This window comes from Tursiops truncatus, chromosome 13, assembly GCF_011762595.2.
Source record: "Tursiops truncatus isolate mTurTru1 chromosome 13, mTurTru1.mat.Y, whole genome shotgun sequence".
NCBI classification, from domain to species: domain Eukaryota; kingdom Metazoa; phylum Chordata; class Mammalia; order Artiodactyla; family Delphinidae; genus Tursiops; species Tursiops truncatus.
In genome coordinates this window covers 38100003-38122943 of record NC_047046.1, presented here as the reverse complement: position 1 = coordinate 38122943, position 22941 = coordinate 38100003, and the positions used below count along the sequence as shown (strand labels likewise).

At 41.3% G+C, this 22941-nt stretch overlaps 2 protein-coding genes across 13 annotated transcripts in view; one reads left to right on the top strand and one right to left on the bottom strand.

Moving 5' to 3' along the window:
- The window catches only part of ESCO1 (establishment of sister chromatid cohesion N-acetyltransferase 1), a 90684-nt gene extending 69823 nt beyond the window's left edge, over positions 1 to 20861 (top strand). For 5 of the 8 annotated variants that reach the window (XM_019930545.3, XM_019930544.3, XM_019930542.3 and 2 more), the window contains one exon: positions 1730 to 2891. In XM_019930545.3, coding sequence (XP_019786104.1) covers positions 1730 to 1877 — 148 coding nt within the window. In that variant the 3' untranslated portion in view covers positions 1878 to 2891. Of the gene's footprint in view, positions 1 to 1729; positions 2892 to 7199; positions 8557 to 10492 lie in introns of those variants that run through there. The other 3 variants (XM_073790578.1, XM_019930547.3, XM_073790577.1) reach the window with 3 other exon arrangements.
- Positions 8617 to 22941, bottom strand: part of GREB1L (GREB1 like retinoic acid receptor coactivator) — a 260458-nt gene continuing 246133 nt past the window's right edge. For 3 of the 5 annotated variants that reach the window (XM_033837607.2, XM_073790574.1, XM_033837609.2), the window contains 10 exons: positions 21737 to 21892; positions 21324 to 21463; positions 19133 to 19294; positions 18800 to 19007; positions 14361 to 14526; positions 13157 to 13384; positions 12087 to 12228; positions 11052 to 11252; positions 10486 to 10624; positions 8617 to 9247 (listed from right to left, as the gene is read on the bottom strand). In XM_033837607.2, the coding sequence (XP_033693498.1) occupies positions 9084 to 9247; positions 10486 to 10624; positions 11052 to 11252; positions 12087 to 12228; positions 13157 to 13384; positions 14361 to 14526; positions 18800 to 19007; positions 19133 to 19294; positions 21324 to 21463; positions 21737 to 21892 (1706 nt within the window). In that variant the 3' untranslated portion in view covers positions 8617 to 9083. The remainder of the gene's footprint in view (positions 9248 to 10485; positions 10625 to 11051; positions 11253 to 12086; positions 12229 to 13156; positions 13385 to 14360; positions 14527 to 18799; positions 19008 to 19132; positions 19295 to 21323; positions 21464 to 21736; positions 21893 to 22941) is intronic. The other 2 variants (XM_033837608.2, XM_019930541.3) reach the window with 1 other exon arrangement.

Sequence of the window (22941 nt, the reverse complement as noted above, 5' to 3'; positions counted from 1 at the left end):
ATATAACATTTTGAGGATCTGCTGAACTACTTTGCAAAGTGGCTGCACTGTTTTACAACTCCACGAGCACTGTTACAAGGGTTCTAATTTCTCCTCATTCTCACCAACACTTGTTCTTATCTGTCTTTTTAGCCATCCTAGTGGGTATGAAGTGGTATTTCATTGTGGTTTTTGATTTACATTTCCCTAATAGGTAATGATGTTTGTTGGCCATTTATATATATCTTCAGAGAAATGCCTATTCAATCAATCCTATGTCCATTTTTAAATTGGTTCATTTGTCTTTCTCTTCTTGAGTTGTAATAGTTGTTTATATATTCTGGAGATGAGTCCCTTATCAGATATATGATATGCAAATATTTTCTACCATTTTATGATTGTCCTTTCATCTTCTTAGTATTCTTTGAAGCACAGAAGTTTTTAATTTTGAACTCCAAATTATATATCTTTTTTCCTTGTCACATATCTAAGAAACAGTATCCTCATCCAAGGCCACAAAGATTTAGGCCTGTATTTTCTTTCAAGAATTTATAATTTTAGTTCTTATATTTAGGTCTTTGATCCATTTTAAGTAAATTTTTATGTATGATGTGAGGTAGAATCCAGCTTCATTCTTTTCAATGTGGATATCCAATTGTTGCAGCACCATTTATTAAAGAGACTTTTCTTTCCCATTGAATGGTCTTGCCACCTTTGTCAAAAATGATTGATCATAAATGTGAGGGTTTGTGTCTGGACTCAGTTCTTTTCCATTGGTCTCTTATGCCGGCAACCCACTGTCTGGAATACTGTAGATTTGTTGTTAAGTTTTGAAATAAGGAAATGTGAGTTCTATAAATTTGTTCTTTTTTAAGATTCTTTTCACTATTCAGTGTCTCTTGCATTTTCATATGAATTTTAGGACCAGCTTGTTAATTTTTGCAGAGAAGCCCAGTATAGATCAATTTGGAGAGTAATGCCGTTTTAGCAATATTAAGTCTTCTGACTCATAAACATGGGATGTCTTTCTGTTTACTTAAGTAGCCTTTAATCTCTTTCCACAACGCTCTATAGTTATCATTTTTTAGGTCTTGCATGTCTCTAAATTTAATCCTAAGTATTTACTCTTTCAGTGTTATTGCAAATGGACTTGTTTTCTAAATTTCATTTTGAATTGTTCATTGCAAGTGTATAGAAATACAATTAATTGTTTAATATCGATCTTATGTCCTACGAACTTGCTGAACTCATTCTTTATTAGATCTAATAGTTATTTTGTGAATTCCAGAGGATTTTTGTATATAAAAGATCATGTCATCTGTAAAAAGAGATAATTTTACTTCTTCCTTTCCAATGTGGTTGCTTCTTATTTCTTTTGCTTGTCTAATTTTCCTGTTTTAATAGAAGAGGTGTGAGCAGACGTAGCCTTATTACCCTGTTCCTGATCTCTGAGGAACAGTTTTCAGTCTTTTTTTTCCATTAACTTTGATGCCTTTTGATGCTCTTTATCAGGTTGAGGAAGTTCCTTCTATTTAGAGTTGTTGAAGTATTTTTATCGTGAAAAGATGATGGGTAAATGTTTTTAAAACTATGATTGCTTTTTATAAGACAATTATTTTTAAGTTTCTAGAATATACAGCATTACCTAAAAAGTCTTTATTCAAATTTTGACAGGTTTTTCCAATTTTAATGATTAAAAATAATATACTTTTTTTTTTTACCCTTCTACTCCCCCCCCCTTTTTTAATAGGAGTAACTTTATATATGGCTCATACTTGAGTAAAGAAGAAATTGCTTTCTCAGATCCTACTCCTGATGGAAAACTGTTTGCAACACAGTACTGTGGCACTGGTCAGTTTCTGGTATATAATTTTATTAATGGACAAAATAGCACCTAAAATAAATTCATGCCTGCAGTCCAGAAGACATCTACTGAAGAGAATGGATTGGTTGCTGACTTTAACCAGGAACTAGGGCCATTTTTATTACAATGAACTCAGGACTGGCAACAACTCTAAGGTTGTTCCATTTTCATAAAATTGGAAAAAATGCAGTAATTGCTTATTGTTGTTTTGTTTTTTAAAGAAGATATTTTATTATCTTTTACAGAAATTTATGATTGATGTATTTTATCTATAGTTATTTAGACATGTTTACATGCAGCAGATAATTGTTCATAGTGGACTGAAACTAATGCAAGGACTATGGTCTCAGTGATAAGTATATTTTGAAGTTCTTAATTATGGAAATATACCAGTGTAGCTTGGTACTGTATTTTTTTATATTGATCTGCTGATACCAGTTATAGTTTTAAAGATTGTATTTTCACAGAGTGGAAACCAATGTTTTTGCATTATTACTCAAGGAGGGTGTGATGTTACCTGTTTAGGAACTCAAAGCTAATTCTTGAAGGGTCTGGTATATAATTTAAAAGAATCCTCACAAAAAAGCAAAGCCGAACTTTTTCTTCCATTTCTCTTTCCGCTTCTTAACAGCAGCAAAAAGTGGAAGGTGGAAAAGAATTGAGGCTTTCCTTCTTGGAGAGCTGTAAGTGACTAGAATTAGAATGGTACCCTCTAGTTTATTTATTCTTTCATTCTGGTTTCACTTTTTAAAATAAATGGCAACTGGCACACTTCGGCTATTAACAGTCCCAAAGAGATTTATGAAAACCTGTGGAATAGTTGCAAGCTAAATATGGAGGACTTGGTATCTGCTTCGTTACTCCTCAGAAATACTACACTGGGTATATGCCCTCATTATTGGACTTCATTTTGATACTTGTCTATCCTTCATAGTGCCCTCTACTTTTAAAGGGTTTATATGTTGAAAAACTGCTGTGGCCTTTTATGACCTGTATATAATGTAGAATAAAATAATAAAATACTTGATAGCTTTTTCTAAGTGATAAATGTGATAATGGTGTATTATTATTGTGCTTTTTCAGGAAGTTTGTTAGTTTTGATACCTTGAAATAAGATTAAAACACTGGCTTCTTAAAAGGTAGTTTTCACCAGTTTGCCATAGGATAAGTATGTCAGTAACATCTCCAAAAGACAAGATCCTAACATCAGAATTTTCTGCTCTTTCAAAGAAATAAAGAGCCATGGCCCAAGAATGAAGCACCACTGTGATTTAACATAGATTAATTTTATGAGCCGAAATTAAAACCAGCTAAAAATTAGGGCTTTTAAACTATGATTAACAGACAGGTATATATTTTATCACCCTTAGATGTGTGCTTTTAAAATTAATAGAGTGGTGTAAGGCTCTGTAGTCTTTATAGGGTGGAGTGGTAAGGCAGTGTAAATTTTTCCCTCTGATTCATCATGATGGTCCAACTCTCAGCACTGCTTTTCTCTTTGGGCTTGAGACTCTTCTAGTTATCCCTGGTCTCAACGTTTGCCTGACAGGGACTGTAATTTTTTAAAAACAGGATGAAATTTTCAGGTGTAGTGTAGATGTCCTAGTAACTGTTAATCTCATAACACAGACGCAATTTCCATATAAGCAATAGTATGCTTCTTTGGGGAGCCAAACTTGGTGGTTTCAAGGGGACTTGGAAGTAGAGAGGCTATATTTATTGGTTGGTTTAAAGGTTACCATTACTAGGAAAACGGTTTTTCATGTTTGTATTAAAGACACAGCCCCTCAAATAAGTTTTACAATCTAGCTATTTCTCTAAGAACAGAATTATTAATAATATTTAACACTTGAATGTTTGCCATGTGTCATACCTTGTGTTTAGTGATGCATTATTTTATTTAATTATCATGACAACCCCATGAGGTAGAGTTTACAAGTGAGGAATCTAGAACTTAGACGATAATTAAGGGCTTACAGTAGCAGTCTTTGTGAAAGATGCTGAAAACTGAACTAAACCTATGATGTGTGGGTGAAGATGAGGAGACAGATGAACTCTGAGGAGATAAAACTGAAGAATTGATAGAGTTGATAACTGACCAGAGAAGGATCATGACAGGAGAATCTAGAGTAATTTTCATTTGGGTAATTGACTGAGAAGGGCATACTGGAGAATTAGGTTGGCAAGATTAGATGGGGAAGGATGTGTTCAGTTTTGCTCACAATTTTAAGGTGGTTGCAGAATCTCCAAGTGGAAATATCTATTTTGTATATAACTGAACATGTAGATCTAGAGCTTGGAAAAAGTTTGAACTAAGCAAATTTATTTAGTTATTTGAAGGTTTAGAAGAGATCGCCACCCTGAGGTTTATGAACTGAGAGGGTAGGAGAGAGTATTGAGGAACACCTGAGAATGCACGTGCAAGGGAAGAACCATAAGAGAGTGGTAGAAACCAAGACTCAAAGAACGGTCGACACTGTCACACCACAGTTGAAGGCTGAAGAGTGATGATAGAAGAACGGTCTCTGTGGAGTGGTGGAGGCACTGGTGGACACAGTGAGTAAACACTAATGGCCACAGACATCGAAACAGGTTGATTCTGTAATTGCTGATTATATAAAGGCGCCTGTAAATTTTTTCTCAGCTACCCTTGCATAGTTGTTGGTCCATTATAAAAATGTCTAGTGTATGGACATTATAGGAACCACCAGTGTAGACAGGAACCATGAGCTCTTAGGGGTTATGCCCTTGTCTGCATGGACATACAATGGTTTTATTTCATTTTGTAAGCATTGTAAAAATCAGTATTTTACCAGTTCGTAACATGCAAGAGTGCATTTGGTATATCTACTAAAAGCATGTATTGTAAGAACAGTAAGTACGGTAGACATGCAGTGATATTTTAAACTTTTTTTTAAATTAATTAATTATTTTATTTTTGGCTGCATTGGGTCTTCGTTTCTGTGCGAGGGCTTTCTCTAGTTGTGGCAAGCGGGGGCCACTCTTCATCGCGGTGCACGGGCCTCTCACTATCGCGGCTTCTCTTTTTGCGGAGCACAGGCTCCAGACGCACAGGCTTAGTAGTTGTGGCTCACGGGCCCAGTTGCTCCGCGGCATGTGGGATCTTCCCAGACCAGGGCTCGAACCCATCCCCTTCATTAGCAGGCAGATTCTCAACCACTGCACCACCAGGGAAGCCCCACATGCAGTGATATTTTAATTGTTGCTTACTTTGCATGGCTGCCCAGCTAGGGCGTCTGGGTAGGAACACGGCCACATTCCTGCCTAGCTGTAGTTCATCGGCAGTTAAGATGGTTGAATTGATTTCTGGGATAGCGACTGCAGGCATACATATACCTTCTACCTGTTCTCATGGCTCTTGGGCCTTCTGGCAGATAAAGGGAAGATTCGGTCTTATAACAACAAAGAAGTGGTTAGAAAACTTTTTTTTATTTCTTATTATTCCACCTGCCGTCATAATCACTGAAGCACAGTTGACCCTTGAACAACATGGGGGTTACCCCACACAGTTGAAAATCAGGTATAACTTTACAGTCGGCTCTTCATATCAGCGGTTTGCATCTGTAGACTTAGCCAACCATGGATTGTGTAGTATCATAGTACATGTTTTTTTGGAAAAAATTTGTGTATAAGTAGACCCATGCCGTTCAAGCCTGTGTTGTTGAAGGGTCAACCGTAGATGCTTTCCTTAGCTTACTACTTGACAGTTAAGACATAAGGAATTTGTAGTTTGAATGGCTGTTTCCTTGGCGTCAGAAGTTCTTCCTGAAGTCATCATTAGTGACAATTTTTTTGTTTCTTTTTTGGGTTTTTGTTTTTTTCAGGGAAGCCAGTATTTGATTGTTTTATCAGTATTCTCTTAGACTCAGAGGAAGCTTATGGGCCAGTTGCCATGACTGAAGACAAGCCTGAGGAATGTTTGTTCCCTGATGTTGTTCAGCTCTACGTAGTTGAATACAAAGGTACAGCAGAGTTTCACAGCTGTTAGTCTTTCTAAGGCAGCTGCTTTGGAGCCTTTATCCTGAATCCGTCATCATACTTAAAATAGTTATTGCCCCTCCTGAGGTAACAGCCAGGGGCCTCTGGCCCTGAAGAATGCTTTTATGGTTCTATATCAGTCTATTATTTTAGCACTCTTGCTAATAATAGAACTGAAAGGCATTTCTTTTCCCCTGGAATAACAAGTTAACTCTCAAAAGTTGGTGAAATAACACCTTTAGGGTTATACTGCACAGTTCTACCAACCCAAAGTCTGCTTCTCAGGACACGAAAGTGAGTATAGTTGCCATCTGTAAAATAAAAGATTGGGGATGTACCATGAATATTTCTAACGTCTCTTTAATAATCATTTCTAGAGCTGTTATTCATAATTGTGGCATCTGCAAATGGGCATGGTATGTAGATACCTTATACGTGTGTATCTTCTTTGGATAAGCTACAGATTTTCAGTGAACAAATATTTACTTTTTTGGACTGTTATGCCAGAAGAATGTCTTAGAGTCATCCAACCTATGACACGTGGACTTCTAGCCTTTCTTGGACATTGCCGTAGTCAGCTTATTCCATTTTTGAACATACCAGAACATGTAAAGAAAACAAACTTTCTCTTTGGGGGGGTGGGAGAGAATTTTAATACATTCACCAAATTAAAGGACAAGAACATACTGTAGACACAACTTAAGACAATTTAGAATCACAAACAAAATGTGAGGTAGACTGACTAGTGAAATTCACCAAATTTTGGTTAAGAAAATTTTACAGTAATAAAGTAACACAGGTGCCTCCTTTCCTAAAAATCACAAAAAGCATTTGCATAAATTACAGCCAAAAAAATTGAATACAACAATTCTCATTGTAATTTTAGTTTACATTCAGTATTAACCTGTGTGAACTGTCAATATGTGGCAAGGTTCAACAGGTCTATAGGTCAGTTATTATGCAGGCCTAGTGAACACATTCACACCACAATATTCTTAAGGGATGGCAAGGCTCGAAGTGGAACACACCAAGGTACGTATTAACCAGTCATGGTGTCCTGTGCTTGTGCAATTTTATCCTTGCAGGAGAACGACCTAACATTCTCTAAAGAATTATACTGATAAGGTGATTTTAAAAGATCCAAACCTTAGTAAGATAGGCATTGAAAAGAATAAGCAGGTCAATTTGAATTCTCCATCACTGGGGTGATGGGCTTTTGGGTTTATTCTGGCATTTCTCTTCCCCAGAGTTAAACAGTATTTAAGAGATCATAAGCATTTGATTTTTCAGAGTGCAGCCCTAACTAATGTGGGGTCCCCTCAGGTCAAGTAACTACAAAAAATTTTCCTTTCCTTAGACTATGAAGCCATAAAGCCTGAAGAAACCCTGAGAGGCCATCTGCTCCAGGTACAACTGTTTTAGGATTATTTCAAGTATTTTATTTGCCCTATAAATATTTTTGGAATATTGCACAAATAGTTGGTTTCTTGATATCGTCTGCGTTAGGCCCTTTCAACAAAACAGGAACAACGGAAATGCATTGATATCTAAATCAGCCTGCCTCAGAACGTACCTCTTTGCCAAAAATTCTGCTGTACTAAAATTGAGTATTTTTAAAGCATCTATAAGGCAGGTCCTCTTTCAAGGTCAGTTAAAAATGGAGTTTAAAGGAATTGTTCATTTCAAGAGACATTTAAAGCATCATAAGTAGCTACATTAAAACCAAGAGATCTGAAACCATATTCAGATTAGTACATGCCATCTTTTCACTAGCTGTAAACTCCTTGTTATCACAAACTAATAAAGCTGGTCAGTTAACACTGTTTGTTCTAAGTAAATGCAGGCTTCAGGCCATAAATATGACATCGATTCAAGTTAAAAATGGCCATTTAAAGTGGGAATAAAGTGGTACATACGGGCTAATGAGAAAAATGTCAAGAGATTGTTTAATGATGAGAAGTGGAGTAATTTAAGAGTAAGCTTCCAAAAGACCTAGTTTGTTCTAGAACATTTTCTAAAAATCTGTTTTTGATTAAAATATGTGGTAAAAAATCTGTAGAAACTTATGCCTCCTACTTTTGATACTGAACAGAGACCCCCTGTTGATTTTAATGAGTCAAAGAGACTTACTGGCATCTTCTTTAACACACGCACACCCCACTGGTAGGATTAAGTAAAACAGCCTCTCTTTCTACGGCTCTGTTTCCCATTTCAGCAATTTCTGTGGTGGTGTCAGTATAAGGCAACTAATATTCATTCAGTGTATCTTTTAAAGGAAACTTTGCTTTAGTCTTTGAGAGGAAAGAAACTAGTTCCACTTCACACAGAAGCTAAGCCTGCCTGACATTTAGCTTTGCTGGTGCCAACTGCTAAATTCCAACCAAACAGGGTGGGTGTGGGGTGACTGCTGAAAGCTTCTGAATTGGCTCAACTACTGAATCAGGCTCTCCTTGTGTAAGATTAATCACTGTTCATATTCTCACAGGCGTGCTTAAGAGACTGAAAACAAAGAATGGATAAAGCAAAAGAACTTAAGCCAGGAGAAGCTGCATGAATACACACAATGCCTGCTCTGCATTTACTAATTTGTTTGTTCAGTTTAAATAGTAAACTTTTAACTCCTGTGGAAATTTTGCCAAAAGTTTCAATACATACAAGATTATAAATCTTAAACTAACACTGCACAGAGAAAGACAAAGCTACTTCTTTTTTTTTTAAATACAAATATCTTCTACATTCTATCATTTCAGACCCCTGAGTAATACTGTACCAAAGTACAGATCTGAAGAGAAACTGAGGGTTCAGGCCTCAAACGTTAATCTTCAATTAATTCCACACCAACGGTGTGAGTCTCACGTAACACATTCAGGCTAGCTAATGCTGAGAGTCAGTTCCCCCCCCGCGCCCCCGGCCGACACAGCATAGTAAAAAAACAATGCAGACTCCCTGTGGCCTCTCCAAAGCATAATCCTCCTCAGCCCCCCGTAGGCAGACCACGTCTTAAGTAATTGCATAACTACCTAGGGTGGAGTTAACCTGAATTTAAGTCCTGAAATTGGAACTGAAGGAGAGTGATGCCCCCCAGGGATCTAGGTCAGATTTGGGGGATTCTTTGGAGAAGAGACAAATATGTTGCACTTGGCTCCACAGTGATTGTACTTTAAAGGAAAAAAGCATCCTTAATCGTTACTACCCCACCCCACCTAGGCATCCCTTTGCTGGTTTTGGTCTCTTCCAAAGCTCATACGTGACGTCCGGTAAGAAAGTAGAGGGGCTTGTCATCGGCGCTGTTAGCAGTTTGAAACTCGTCTCGGAGGCGGAACTGCCACTCGTCCTCTAGCTCTAAGCGCACAATCGTCTGGCGTAAGGAACTTCGGTCTTGGCAGATGACACACAGAGTAGCACCTTCAGGAAGAAAGCAGAAGTGTGTCTTAGGCTCAGGGATTGAAATGATGAAGAATCTTACCACCTCCCTCTGATTATATCCCCTAAACTAACACATGTGAGAACCAACATACAAAGTAACCTATCAGATTTGTTCATTGTACTGTTTATTTTGAATAAAGTAGTTATTACAAATTCAAAAGTTTAAAAGAGTGTAAAGTAAAAGCCCTCCTAACCACACCCCCCCTTCCCCTGTAGTAACCAGTGTTAAAACCCACGTCCTAACGTTTCATGTGTCCCTGTAGAGCAGGTGTTCTCAACCTCGGCACTGTGGGCCAGACAATCCTACTGTGGGAGCTGTCTTGCTCTTGTAGGATGTTTAGCAGTGTCCTTGGCTTCTACCCACTCTGTGCCAGCAGCACCCCGCCCTGTGACAACGTAAAATGTCTCCAGATATTGCCAAGCGTCCCCTGGGACGCTCCCTCCCACCCCCAACGCACGCGCACAGCTCCATATGTGTTTTACACACACAGAAGTAAATACAGTTTCTCCTGTTCTCATAAAAATGGTAGCATGCTGTACACAGCATGATGAACCTTACACTTTTTTCCCACCGACCTCAGAGGTCATCTTGTCAGGATTATTTGTGATGCTTAATCTGCAGTTTGTTCTTAGGCAAGTTTAACTCTTTGTATGGTGCATACTCATTGAAACGACTTCAGCTTCTATACCAGAATCATACCTCATTAACCTGATTTTTTTTTTTTTTTTTTTGTGGTACGCAGGCCTCTCACTGCTGTGGCCTCTCCCGTTGCGGAGCACAGGCTCCGGACGCACAGGCTCGGGGCCATGGCTCACGGGCCCAGCCGCTCTGCGGCATGTGGGATCTTCCCGAACCGGGGCACGAATCCGTGTCCCCTGCATCGGCAGGCGGACTCTCAACCACTGTGCCACCGGGGAAGCCCAACCTGATTTTTATTAAAATTAGATTATATGAGAAGCATCATTTCTTGTATTGCATCATTCCTTTCTAAAATTACTAGTGGCAAACATATTTAATATGGTCACAAACCTGGCTATATTTATCTGCATTTAGTCTTAACACTCCCCCATTTAAAAAATCAGTGGCCTGGTTTAAAAGTAAGATACTTAATTTACTGGCAAAATGATTGTTGAAGTGCTCTTTTATATCTTTCCCACTGTATTTTGTCCAGTGGGAACTAATAGCATTCACAAGCAAGATGCTAAATTTGATTTACCTTTTAGAAACTTAAATTTCTTAAGAAGATCAGCACCTACAAAAGAGTCACAGAGGTACAAGAGGAGTCCACTGAAACACACCCCTTCACAGTTGACATTGCTGGAGTGGGGTCTGGAGCTGACGTAGCATATGGCCACCTGGAATCATCAAGCAGAAATAGCACAAGCATTTCAAAAGCAAGCAAAACCTCTGCATCTTCAGCTGAATGAAGTAGCGCCTTCCTTTTTAGCTGTCCATCTCAGGGTCAGGTAAAGGAGACACCTTCCGCACCCACCCCTGACCCGGCACGCGGGATCCTAGCTCCCCAACCAGGGATTGAACCCGTATCCCCTGCAGTGGAAGTGCAGAGTGCTAACCAGTAGACCGCAGGGAATTCCCAGTTTTTTTTATTGAAACTTCAATGGGCTGGTTAGTTAAGCTTTGTACTCGCTTTATTTTGTGTGTCAAGTTTTAACGTATTTAAAGCTTATTTATTTCTCATAATAAAGGACAGTTATGAGAGAAATTAATAGAAGCAAATCAAGCCCCTCTATCTAAAAAGAGTATCAGCCCCTTCCCCTTTACCTCTGGTCCAATGTTAAGGTAGCAGTCGATGGCCAACACGGGACTCTTGAAGTTATGGATAGCTTTGGGGAAGAGTTTGTATGAGGCGTGCTGAAGGAACTTCTCCAGGAGAAACTGTGCAGGGGCTGCCAGTAGTGTGTGTTCGCTGTCGGGAGCACAGACATACTGAAGGGGCAAGATGGGTGCTAAGCTCTCTGACACCTGAAATCAGAGCCAAGATCATGGGAAATGGGTCTGTCACTATGTGAAACTGGCAAGGAAAGCACTGCATTGCATCCGAACAATCCACAAGTAACAGTAGCACAGAGACAGAGACCAGGCTCAAATGTAAGTCTGTCCTTCTTGGGTTCTGAAATTTTTTTCTCTTGGAAATAGCACAGTTGGATTTAACATAATTTATACACAGTAAGGGCAGGAGCAAATGCAAAAGTAGGCTTCTTTGAAAGTTGGTGCATTTAGCATGTACACTGTAAGAACCAACAGGAAGCCTTTTATAGCGCTGCTGGATGTGGATGGGATAAAATCCCCCCCAAAAAAAGCAAAGAGATTTCTAAGCTCCACTGGGGAGTCCACATGCTAAAAATGATTCCAGTAAATCTCTTAAACAGAAAAGGGTAGGCCCATGGAATTAACCCTTAACAGGTTCTGATTTGCCTTACTTTGAAAAAAAGACAACTGGCAAAGGACCGTGCGAGCAGCTTGATTGATGTACACTTCTTTCATGTGTTACATAAAGAATGTAAAAATGTTAACTTTGCCAGTTTAAGAATATAGAAGACGTTTAGAAACTAAAGCTTTGATGGAGTTAAACCTTAAATCTAAAGAAAGGTAGTTTTGTTGAATTTTCAAAACTTATGTTTGGCTCTAGATGAGTCTTCAGTAAGGGAAACAAGAGTGCAGATTTGACATTAAGAACAGACTCCCTTGTGTTACTTTCCAGTCAAGTGGCAAGTGCTTAATGCCAGTACCTGATAACAAAGATATTAATGAAAGATCATCTTATTTTCAAAAGTAGACTCAAGCTTGCAAACTTACCATGATCTTTGGTTTAATGATAAAGTCCCTTTGCCCTCCAACCTGAACATGTTTCTTCATGAGACTGAAGTTATTAAAGCGGCAGATGAGCAGGCCACTACTGTTCGTTCTCAGGTTAAAGTCAACGTCTTCACAGAAATACCTAAATTATAATCACAACGATAGGTTTCCTTGACTACCTGTCACATCTCAACTATGACAGTTAAACACAGAGAAATGTGTGGCAGGTATTGGGAGACAGCCTCAAACAAAATCAACCTTTCCCCCTCAAGGAGCTGGCTCTCTTGACACTGGCCTGTGAACCTTTTGATTTGGGCATTAACAGCCACTAAGGAAGGAGGAAGTGAGGTGACTGTTCCCAGACATTCCACAGCACCTTGCATTCCTGAACTGAAATACGAGCGCACATTCTGTATACTCTTGTGGGACCGGACTGCAGAGCTGCTCCCGGTTTTAAAATCCTGGCTGCAAACAGGATAAAGCATCTGCCAGATTTAAAACACAGAAGTGAAATAGCTACAGAACATTCTAATAGCTACAGGGTTGGGGGTTGACATAAGAGGGGCTCTATGGCCTCTGACATTCTTCCTTGGCCATTTCAGATTGTCCAAGATGTGGGCATAATTTGTTCAGGAGGCAAGGCCAGGGCTAGCTGGCTTTTCCCTACAGGAGCCAGATCTCAGGGTCTTGCTAACATCTGGGGAAGAGATTACCTTCTGAGTTCTGAGGGTAAATGAAAGGTTAATCTTGAATAGGTTTACGGGTCCACACACCGATTTCTGTTGATAAAAAGTTTTGGCCCTGTTTCAGTTTTTACTGAATAATAAGATGGCCAAAATATGTTCTCTAAGCATTTCATGTTGCAGCACCTATCATTAAGGGTCTGGGTCAGTTTGAAGGCTGATGAAGGGGCACTTTGGGGCTTATGATCCCCCTTTCTCTCTCCATATAAAGAGAGTCTCAGTTTCTCAAAGACACAGAGACAGGAATAAAAACATGGCTGAGGCTAGACCTGGGCAGAAACAATCAGTAAATGCCGGGATCACATACATCCAGAAGGCCTGACTTACCTGTTGAAGTCATACTGCACATTCTGAGTCAAGTCTATGTTGAGGAGAATGAAGTCGTGCACGTGGCATCTAGAGAACGGGGCCTTCAGGCTCTGAGAGGTCAGCTTGCTGCTCCATTTCTGTATGCCCAGGATTGCGTAGTGGATGATTTTCGGTGTTGCTTCAATATGCTGCAAGACACTCTTCAAGGACACATTCTTACTGGAAACTCCTGTTTCCATGGGCTGGCTATGAAATGTAGAGTTAGTTTACATAAGATACCACTATTACTGAAGAGAGGGTCACTTATGAAGAGCTAACCGCACTGTACAGTATTAATACTTGAAGGATACAATTAGCTGATTGACTTTATATTAGTCTGGAATGGAGAAGGATGTCAAGCCCGGTTTTCATGCTGCCTGTCACTGCTAACCTAGGGAAGCTGCCTTCTGGGGGCCGGGCTGATCACTTAAAGGCAGAGAGTGAAATCCAGCCCATTTCAAAGTGAGTAATGAACAGGGAGTCACCAAAGAGAGGTAGCCAGAGATGAGAAGCACACAAGTATACTTCCCAGTTCTGGTAATTACGGAATAATAAAGGAATATTTGAAAACTTCACGGGCTTCAAATCCACAGGGGAAACAAGGGCACAAAACCGTAATGCCTGAGCTGGAAGGGTCTAGAGACCATCTGGCACAGTGTTTCACTGGGGCTGTGAACATTCGGGGCCATTTACTGCATAGGACTTCTCCAGGCTTAGCATTTCATGGTCCCCATGGATTCCTGTCACCTCTGCCCCAGGAGGAGAACCACTGATTTGGGCCCAGCCATAATTTTTTATGTGATAGAATTGAGACAGAGGTGAAGTAACTTTCCCTTTTCATCCAGACAGTTAGGAAGCAGAGCTGGGGCTAAAAAGCAGGTCTCCTGATTCAGAAGCCAGTGGTCTTTCTAAATAAACCATAGTGTCTTTCAACAGACTTTTATAGCAAACCTGAGCTGTGATGCACAAATGGTCCAGGAATTTAATGGCAGGCTGAGTGTCTAAATTAAAAAATTCCTAAGCCACCACAAAATGTGCTAGTGAGAGTAGTCTCACAGATGATTGTTTTGCTCTGGAAAGCTGTACCTCTCTTATTTACTTCCCTGTGCAATGACAGCCAAGGAGAGTGTCTTCTCAACGACACTGTGTCACACTCCTAGAACTGCGTAGGAAGCACCACTACCTGCTCTGCTCCTGAACACTGTGAATGTTCCATAGGACACACGAGTCATCCATTACAACGATGAAAGGCCAGACACACTGGCGTTTAACTCCCAGCTCTTCCAGGCGGTTCCTCTCCAGCTCCAGGTTGTGATATGACAGCTCCTTAATGAGAAACCTGGCAGCACCTGAAAGGCAACACAACCAAGGCTTGTACATCCTTCGCTCAGGCTTGGCTGAGGCCCTGCACACGGCTCACACGCTCTCCGTAAGCATGCGTGTTCACGTGGTGACCATGCACATGGATGGGGGTCAACCAAATGTTCAGAGCAGTGGCTCTCAACCATCAGTGTAGATAAGAATCACCCAGGAAGTCTGTTTAAAATGCAGATTCCTAGAACCCACCACCAGAAGTTCACTCTCGTAAGTCTGATGAGGGGCCAGAAACCAGAGATGTCTTTGCAGGTGATTCATGAACTACACTTCAAGGAGTACTACAAGAATCCAGCTTCCCTGATAGGACAAATGATACCACATAGAGGAGATACTTACTACTGGTTTCTTAGAGCCATGATCAGATTCTCAGCAGCCGCCACTTGCATGTCCTGCACTAGGGAGCCACCAGGGCTGCAGTAGTGGGTATGGCACTTACACTAATGTGTCCCCTGCTTTAGGTACCTTTAGGAAACTGGCAGCAGTGTCTTTGAAGAAGACTCTGGAAACTGGTATCCTTTCCCTAGGTCTGCTTTTTTGTAAGAGGCATGTGGTACAGTAAGTAAGAGACAAGACTGGAGCCAAGCTGCTTCAGTTTGAATTCTGATTCCACTGCTTTCTAGCTGTGTGACAGTGAACAAGTTAACTCCCCTGTGCCTAGGCTTCCCCACCTGTAAGAAGGCGATGATAATGTCTACTTCATAGGATTGCTGTTTGGTGCTCAGGACAGTGCCTAGCACTTGGTAAGTACTCAGTGAGTGTTAGCGATTATTAAGATGATGATCATCAGGAATTAGCCAGGTTTTATGAGTGGGCCACCCTAAAATGAAACACAATGTAGATGATAATGAAATAAAGAGGCTAAAAAATCCCATTAAGTCTATGAAGGAGCCAGGAAAACAGTTTGAATAGGTCAAGGGTAATACTAGGATTTAGGAAAATCTACCTTTCAATAGCACTATGTATAACAGTTTGCATTCTCAACATAAGGACCATATATGAAAACCCCACAGCTAACATACTCAACGCTCAAAGACTGAAAACTTTTAAGATCAAGAATAGGACAAGGATGCTCACCTTTATCACTTCTATTTAACATAGTACTGGAAATCCTAGCCAGAGCAATTACACAAGAAAATGAAAGTCACCCAAGTTGGAAAGTAAAATTATCTCTTTGCAGACATGATCCTATATGTAGAAAACCCTAAAGATAACGTGCATACTTAGAATAAATGAATTCAGCAAAGTTGCAAACACAAAAACAATATACACAAATCAGTTGTGTTTCTATATACTAACAACAAACAATCTAAAAGGGAAATTAAGAAAAGTTCCATTTTCAATAGCATCAAAAGAAAATACAGGGCTTCCCTGGTGGCGCAGTGGTTGAGAGTCCGCCTGCCGATGCAGGGGACACAGGTTCGTGCCCCGATCCGGGAAGATCCCACATGCCGCGGAACGGCTGGGCCCGTGAGCCATGGCTGCTGAGCCTGCGCGTCCGGAGCCTGTGCTCTGCAATGGGAGAGGCCACAACAGAGAGAGGCCCGTGTACCGCAAAAAAAAAAACAAAACGAAAAAAAAAGAAGTACAATACTTGGGAATAAATGTTAAGCCAAGGAGGCAGAAGACTTGTACACTAAAAAGTACAAAACACTGCTGAAGTAAAGACAAATAAATGGGAAGACATCCCATGTTCATGGATTGCAAAATGTAATATTAAGACGTCAATATCACACAAAGCAATCCACATATTTAATACAATCCCTGTCAAAATATCAGGGTTTTTTTTTTTTTTCCAGAAATAGAAAAATCCAACTTTAAATTCACATGGAATCTCAAGGGGCTCTGAATGGCCAAAACAATCTTGAGAAAAGAACAAAGTTGGAGGTCTCACATTGACTGATTGCAAAACTACAGTAATCAAAACAGTGTAGTAGTGGCACATAGACCAATGGAATAAGAATATAGAGCCCAGAAGCATACACTTGTATATATGGTCAAATGATTTTTGACAAGAATGCCAAGACCATTCAATGGATAAAGGATACTTTCTTCAACAAATAGTGTTGGGAAAACTGGATATCCACATGCAAAAGAATGAAGTTGGACCCTTATATAAAAAAATCAAAATGGATCAAAGAGCTAAAACTATAAAACTCTTAGAAGAAAACATGGGGGAAAGCTTGATGATGTTGGTTTTGGCAGTGATTTCTTGGATATGATACCAAAAGCATAAGCAACGAGAAAAAAGCTGGACTACATAAAAATTTAAAACTTCTGCACAAAGAATGCAATCAACAGTGAAAAGGCAACCTATGGAATGGGAGAAAATATTTACAAACCTTATCTGATAACGGGTTAATATCTAGAATATATACAGAACTCCTACAAGTCAACAACAATAAAAACTTTACTAAAAAATAGATTCTCCAAAGAAGATATACAAATAGCCAACAAGCAAATGAAAAGATGATCAACATCACTAATCATTAGGAAAATGCAAATCAAATCACAATAAGATACCATCTCACCCATTAGGATGCCTACGAACAACAACATCAAAAATTCCCAGAAAAAGCAAGTGTTGGCAAAGGTGTTAAAACTGGAACCATTTTGCATTGTTGGTAGGAATGTAAAATGGTACAGACATTATGAAAAACAACATGCCAATTCCAAAAAAAAAAAACGGCATTACCACGTGATTAAGCAATACTACTTTGGGGTTTATACCCAAAAGAATTGAAAGCAGGGTTTTGAAGAGATTTGTGTTCATGTTCATAGTAGCATTATTCACAACAATCAAAAGGTGAGGAGCAGACTAAGGGTCCCTCAGTGGGTGAGTGGATAACAAAAACGGGGAGTTAGCCTTGAATGGTACTGAGTTTCAGCTCTGCAAGATGAAGAGAGTTCTGGAGATTGGTTGCATAACAATGTGAATATACGGAACACTACTGAACCATACACTTAAAAATGGCTAAGATAAATTTTGTGGTTTTTTACCACAGTAAAAAAAATTTGTTTATTTTATTTGCATGTATGTTGGTTTCTCTGCCCAGATTATTACAAAAATGGTAAAACTGGCACTAAACAAATTCAGTCAGATCTGGGATGAGGGAACTTTTTCTCCTAAAGGTCAGTTAGGCACAGAAAGGTATAGTTTGAAGGTCATATGCATATAGAAAAAGATTTTAGATAGTTTGGAGATATATTGTTTGGGGGAGGATAAAAGACCAGAAATATATGAAAGTCCTAAGTTATCTGATATTGTGATAAACATGGGAAATTGCATTCAAAACAAACCAGTTTGGGAAAATATTTTAATCCCATATTAAGGCTAAAGTTTAAGGACATGAAAAGGAATGGAATGGAGAACAAGAAAGGAAGAGACCTAAGAAGAAAGGGAGAGAGAGACCTGGAGAGAAGGCCTGTGTGGATCCAGGGCACTACTCGGGTCTCTTCTGTGTTCACTCCAGCTCTGGGCTGGATGTTCTTCCTCTAAAGCTCTTGATCCTCAGCCCTCTGAGACTCTGCACTGAGATACCCACAGAAGCCAGTGGGAAGTGAGTTAGATGCAGGGAGTTACCAGACACTAGAGCTCTAGAACACTGGGTCCATGTGGAGGTTTCCTGCCTTCAGGAGGGAAATGAAAGAGCTCTAGACCGCTCTCTCCAGTTCCTCCCGGGCTCTGTCAATACACTCAACAACCAGGTGCCGCCTCTGAGAAATCAGCCAATTGCTCTTAAACTCCTTGGGGAAAAGCAGGAAAGACTTCTTCCAGGCACTTTTAAGATAACTGCCGTAGGCAGTGATGATGCTTCCATTCCCCAGCTGCACAGAGCCCCCAAGAACTTGCTGTGTGCCTTTAAGATTAGTGATGCCCCTCAGAGATCCCTCCAGACCGGACTGTGAACTACTAACTCCCCTCCTCAGACTCTCCTCTTCACTGTGATGTTCCTGCTGCCAGCCTGCTGCAAGGAACATCTGCGGCCTATACTGGGAAAAGTCCCAATCCTTCCCAGGGTGCTCAACGTACCAGTGACTTCTTTGGTTACTAGTCCTCAAAAGTTAAAAATTCTGCAAAATTGCAGATCAAGAGAAATGAAAACTCATTTAAAGAGGAATGAAAAGTCCTTTGGTCTGCAGGGCAAGACACTATCCAGGGGCAGGGGAACCTCTGAAAGTTCATGCCTGGGGAATGGAGCTTAGTTTATCTTTCCAGCCCTTCCCCCCATCTGGGGGCCCCCTTACCCACGCCTGCATTATTGAACATGCCAGGAAGCACCAGCATGATGTGGTTGGGCCAGTACTTGCGGTACAGCGGCATCTCATATTCCTTAACCACCAGTAGGTGCAGGTGGCTGATGCCCTCCATGGCGTGAAAGAGGTTTAGGAGTCCGTGCTCATGGCGACCACTGGAAGGAGTGAAAATAGGGCTCTTGACCGCATTCAAATTCTGCTGAAAAAGGGAAAGAAAGGACCAGAGACCAAAAAGAAATTAGAACCCTTAGATATCAGAAGCTTAGAGAACCTAATCTAATACCTGAGGCCTGTCAGTCCTTGTGTCCAGACGCTGTCACCCACCTTGTCTGAAACCAGGGGCAGCCGCATGCTCTCCAGGTGTTTGCCCTGCTTGCTGAAGATGAAATGACTCTCTTTGGATTTGGGAATGATGAAATAGAGCTGCACCTCTTCTCCCAGCATAGAGGAAGAGAACGTGAAGGCGTGAAGGGTGGAGTCGGACATCTGCGTTTGCAGAGAAGAAAGGGAGGGAATGTAAACTCACGGTTTGCAAACCTCCAGGCCACTCATTAAGACTGTTACTGAGAGAGGCAAACTAACCTGAACTTCTGCCTGCCACCAGACCTGCTGTGCGTGCAGTGTCGAGAGGGCTGGAAAGGCAGACGCCTCATCTTTTAGGGGCTGCCGCTGACCAGAGAGCCAAGCATCTCGCCCCTACACAGCCTCTCCGTGTGTGGAGAAATACCTGTTGCTGGAAACTATCTGCATTTCTCTCCTTCTTAGAACCACTGCTGCTCAGTCTTACGGAGGTCCAGTATATCGAGGGGATGTCCTGCCACGTAAACATTCCCAAAGGTGCCCAGGGGTAAAAGCTTCTGTGTGGGTCAGGTCAAATGAATATCATTTATCTAAAACGCCTCTGTGGCCCCATCTTTCCTGGCTACAGTGGAAGCTGAAGATATCTGAACAGTCATTTAGCCTAGAACTCTGGCTTCCAGGAGAGACCTCTGACTCATCCAAGCCAAATATAAACCTGCTTTTTAAATTGCTGATAAGTTCACACACTCTCAGTAACCCATCCCGGTGAATGACTAAATAAAGGTCTTTACAATGCAGACAAGACTTGGCGTAATGAAAAGATACCATCACTTTTCAGCAGCCACTAGAATCCAGGTAGTTTTCCCAAGAGTTTTAACCTAAATATTACATTCATAGAGAAATAATATTGTAATTCTTCCCTTAAATTCTCCTTCATTCTGCTTCACAGGTATTGGAATTGACTACTTAGTACTGTAATCACACAGAAATTATTTAAATAGAGGGTTTTTAATAAATGTTCTAAAAACTGATGATTTATAGATCGGGGACTTGAATCCTCTATATTCTATAAAGCATTATGTGAGCTGATTTCAAACTATCCCACCAAAAGTTTTCAATAACACAAGAAAACAAATGGGGTATGAAAGGTAACTTGTACCAGAAGAGCAGAATGATCAGTATATCCCTCCTAGTACCCTGTGGGGAAAGAGTGAAGACCTGGTCCTCAAGAGCAGAAGCAAGTCTGGAGGGCATCCACTCAGCACATCCTATAGGGAGGAAGAGTTGTTCTAGGTGTTCAGAGCCAAATAATATAGAAGTCAAGAAGGTAAAGTAGGGGAAAGCTTATCCCCCCAAACAGGCGCTTGGATATGACCATCATTGGTTGCCTTTCCCATCTTTTGTGCTTAAAGACGCTCTGGCCAATAAGAAGCCAAGGGCTTCCCTAGTGGCGCAGTGGTTGAGAGTCCTCCTGCCGATGCAGGGACATGGGTTCGTGCCCCGGTCCGGGAAGATCCCACATGCCACGGAGCGGCTGGGCCCGTGAGCCATGGCTGCTGAGCCTGTGCGTCCGGAGCCTGTGCTCCACAACGAGAGAGGCCGCAACAGTGAGAGGCCCGCGTACGGCAAAAAAAAAAAAAAAAAAAAGCTAAATGCTATGGGGTATTTGCTCACCTTCTGTGTTCCTACCTCTCAGTTCTCTCCAAATAAAAAAGCAAACACTGACTCCTCTGTATGCCTATGGTCAAAACCATCACTCGCTGGTATAAGAGTGAGACTAGGTCTCTGCAAATCAACAGACTTGTTCACAGCTCAAAGGGCGCCCCCTACAAATTTGTAGATATAGCACCATTTTCAACAACCACCCAAAGGAGGGAAAAAACCCTTTTGCCAAACATACTGTAATATCTAGCTTTTTCAGGATCACAGATAGCACACCTCAGCTACTTTCTAATCTCAACATGACACATGTAACCATTTTGACGAAGTGACTTAAGACACAAACTCAGTTTCTTTCACCCACCGTCCCCCACCCATAATCCTTTATTAATAAACCCCAAATCATCTCAATCAATTGCTTCAAGCATTTTGCTCACAAATGAGTGGCTCCATCTCATATATAAGCCATCCTCTGTCTAGGGCTTGAAACTGGGACTTTTCCTCTCTTACATACAAGATCCACATTGGGTAACAGGCAAGGGCAAAGGGGCTGCACCTGGGAGGCAGAGGTGAAGTCCATGTACTGGTGGCACTGCTCGCAGTGGTGGAAGGTGTTGTAGGCCGCGTACTTGGTCAGCATCATGGACACGGCTTCTCGTTTCCGGGGCTCCTCAACTTTGGATTCCTTTATTGCTTCTGTGTATAAAGGGGCAAGAGACCGTCCCGTGATGTGCCTGAAGCCCCTATGCTTGGGAAGAAAGTCCCCCACTCCCCAGAAGGGCTTTTCCCAGGATTCTGTAACTTATGCCCTGAGAGGCAGCTATGAAAATGAAAAGGTGACATGTATGTGTGTAAAACGAGAGAAAAGCAGAGGAGAATGAATGAAGCCACTCTCAAAGATTAAACTGCCCCAGGCCTCTTGCCTTCATTTAGGTGAACACTTGACCTTTAGCCTCCACTTGCACTGACCTTGTTTGACCCCTGCCAGCTTTTCAGTGTATACCAGGCTCATCAAACTGTACTTGGGGTCATGCACACTGACGTCAAAGGGCATTTTACTGAAGCTCTCGATGTCAGGCCAGGGCTCTCCCTCTGACTGGCTCACTTCACTGCTTTCGCTGTGATCTAGGCCAAGAAGAAAGAAAGTGCACAGAGCAGGCAGACCAGACCGACTGGCCTCCCTCCCTCTCTCTCAAGTGTCAGGGATGGAAGGTTGTATGTATGTATGTTGTCCGCCCAGGTGGGTGGACAAAGGCCTTTCTGAAAAATGAGCTCCCGTGTCCAGGGTAGAGGGAAGCAGACTGTCCCTTCATACCCCCGCCGGAAGAGATGCTTGTCCTCACTGGTCCCCATCATTAGCCTCTGCACACCCACTCCACACACTTCCACAACTAGGAGATCAACTGGTCTCCCACCCCAGCCCCCCCTGAATTGCCTTAAAATCTTATTTAATTTTGGATGATCTGAATTCTGTCTTAGAGTTTTAGTTGTGGGGTTTTAAGACGTTGATACTGAAGAGATTTCAGGGACACACCAAGCAAGATTCAGTGTCTGCTGCTTATTACGAATCATCCAGAGCTTGTAAAATCCCTGTGCTCAGTCCACACTGCCCAGAACCTCCTTCATCACTCAGGCACCTATAGTAGTGTTTAAAGCTCCTTAAGTGGTTCTGACATGCAGTCCAGGTTGACAGCCTGGGGCCCTGGGTTTGAGTCCAGGCCCCACCACTTGTGACTTCACACCTGCAGGCACCTTCACCTCTCAGGGTCCCCTGATTGTTGTAAAGATTCCAGATGGCATATTGAAAGTGCTAAGACAGCGGCAGGCACATGGTGGGTGTCCAATAAATATTTGTTATTAATACTAAAAACTATAAGATCAAGCTGAAGACAACGTTCAAAGGAAGAAACGAAGAAAAAAATTCCAACAAAAAAGGCCTAAAGACTAGAATTACAGCTATTAGCTTTTAAACACAATACTGCTTATTTTTATATCCCTGAGCATTTTATTTAAAAGTTATTTTTTTAGGGGCTTCCCTGGTGGCACAGTGATTAAGAATCCGCCTGCCAATGCAGGGGACACGGGTTTAGGCCCTGGTCCGGGAAGATCCCACATGCTGTGGAGCAACTAAGCCTGGGTGCCACAACTACTGAGCTCGAGTGCCACAACTACTG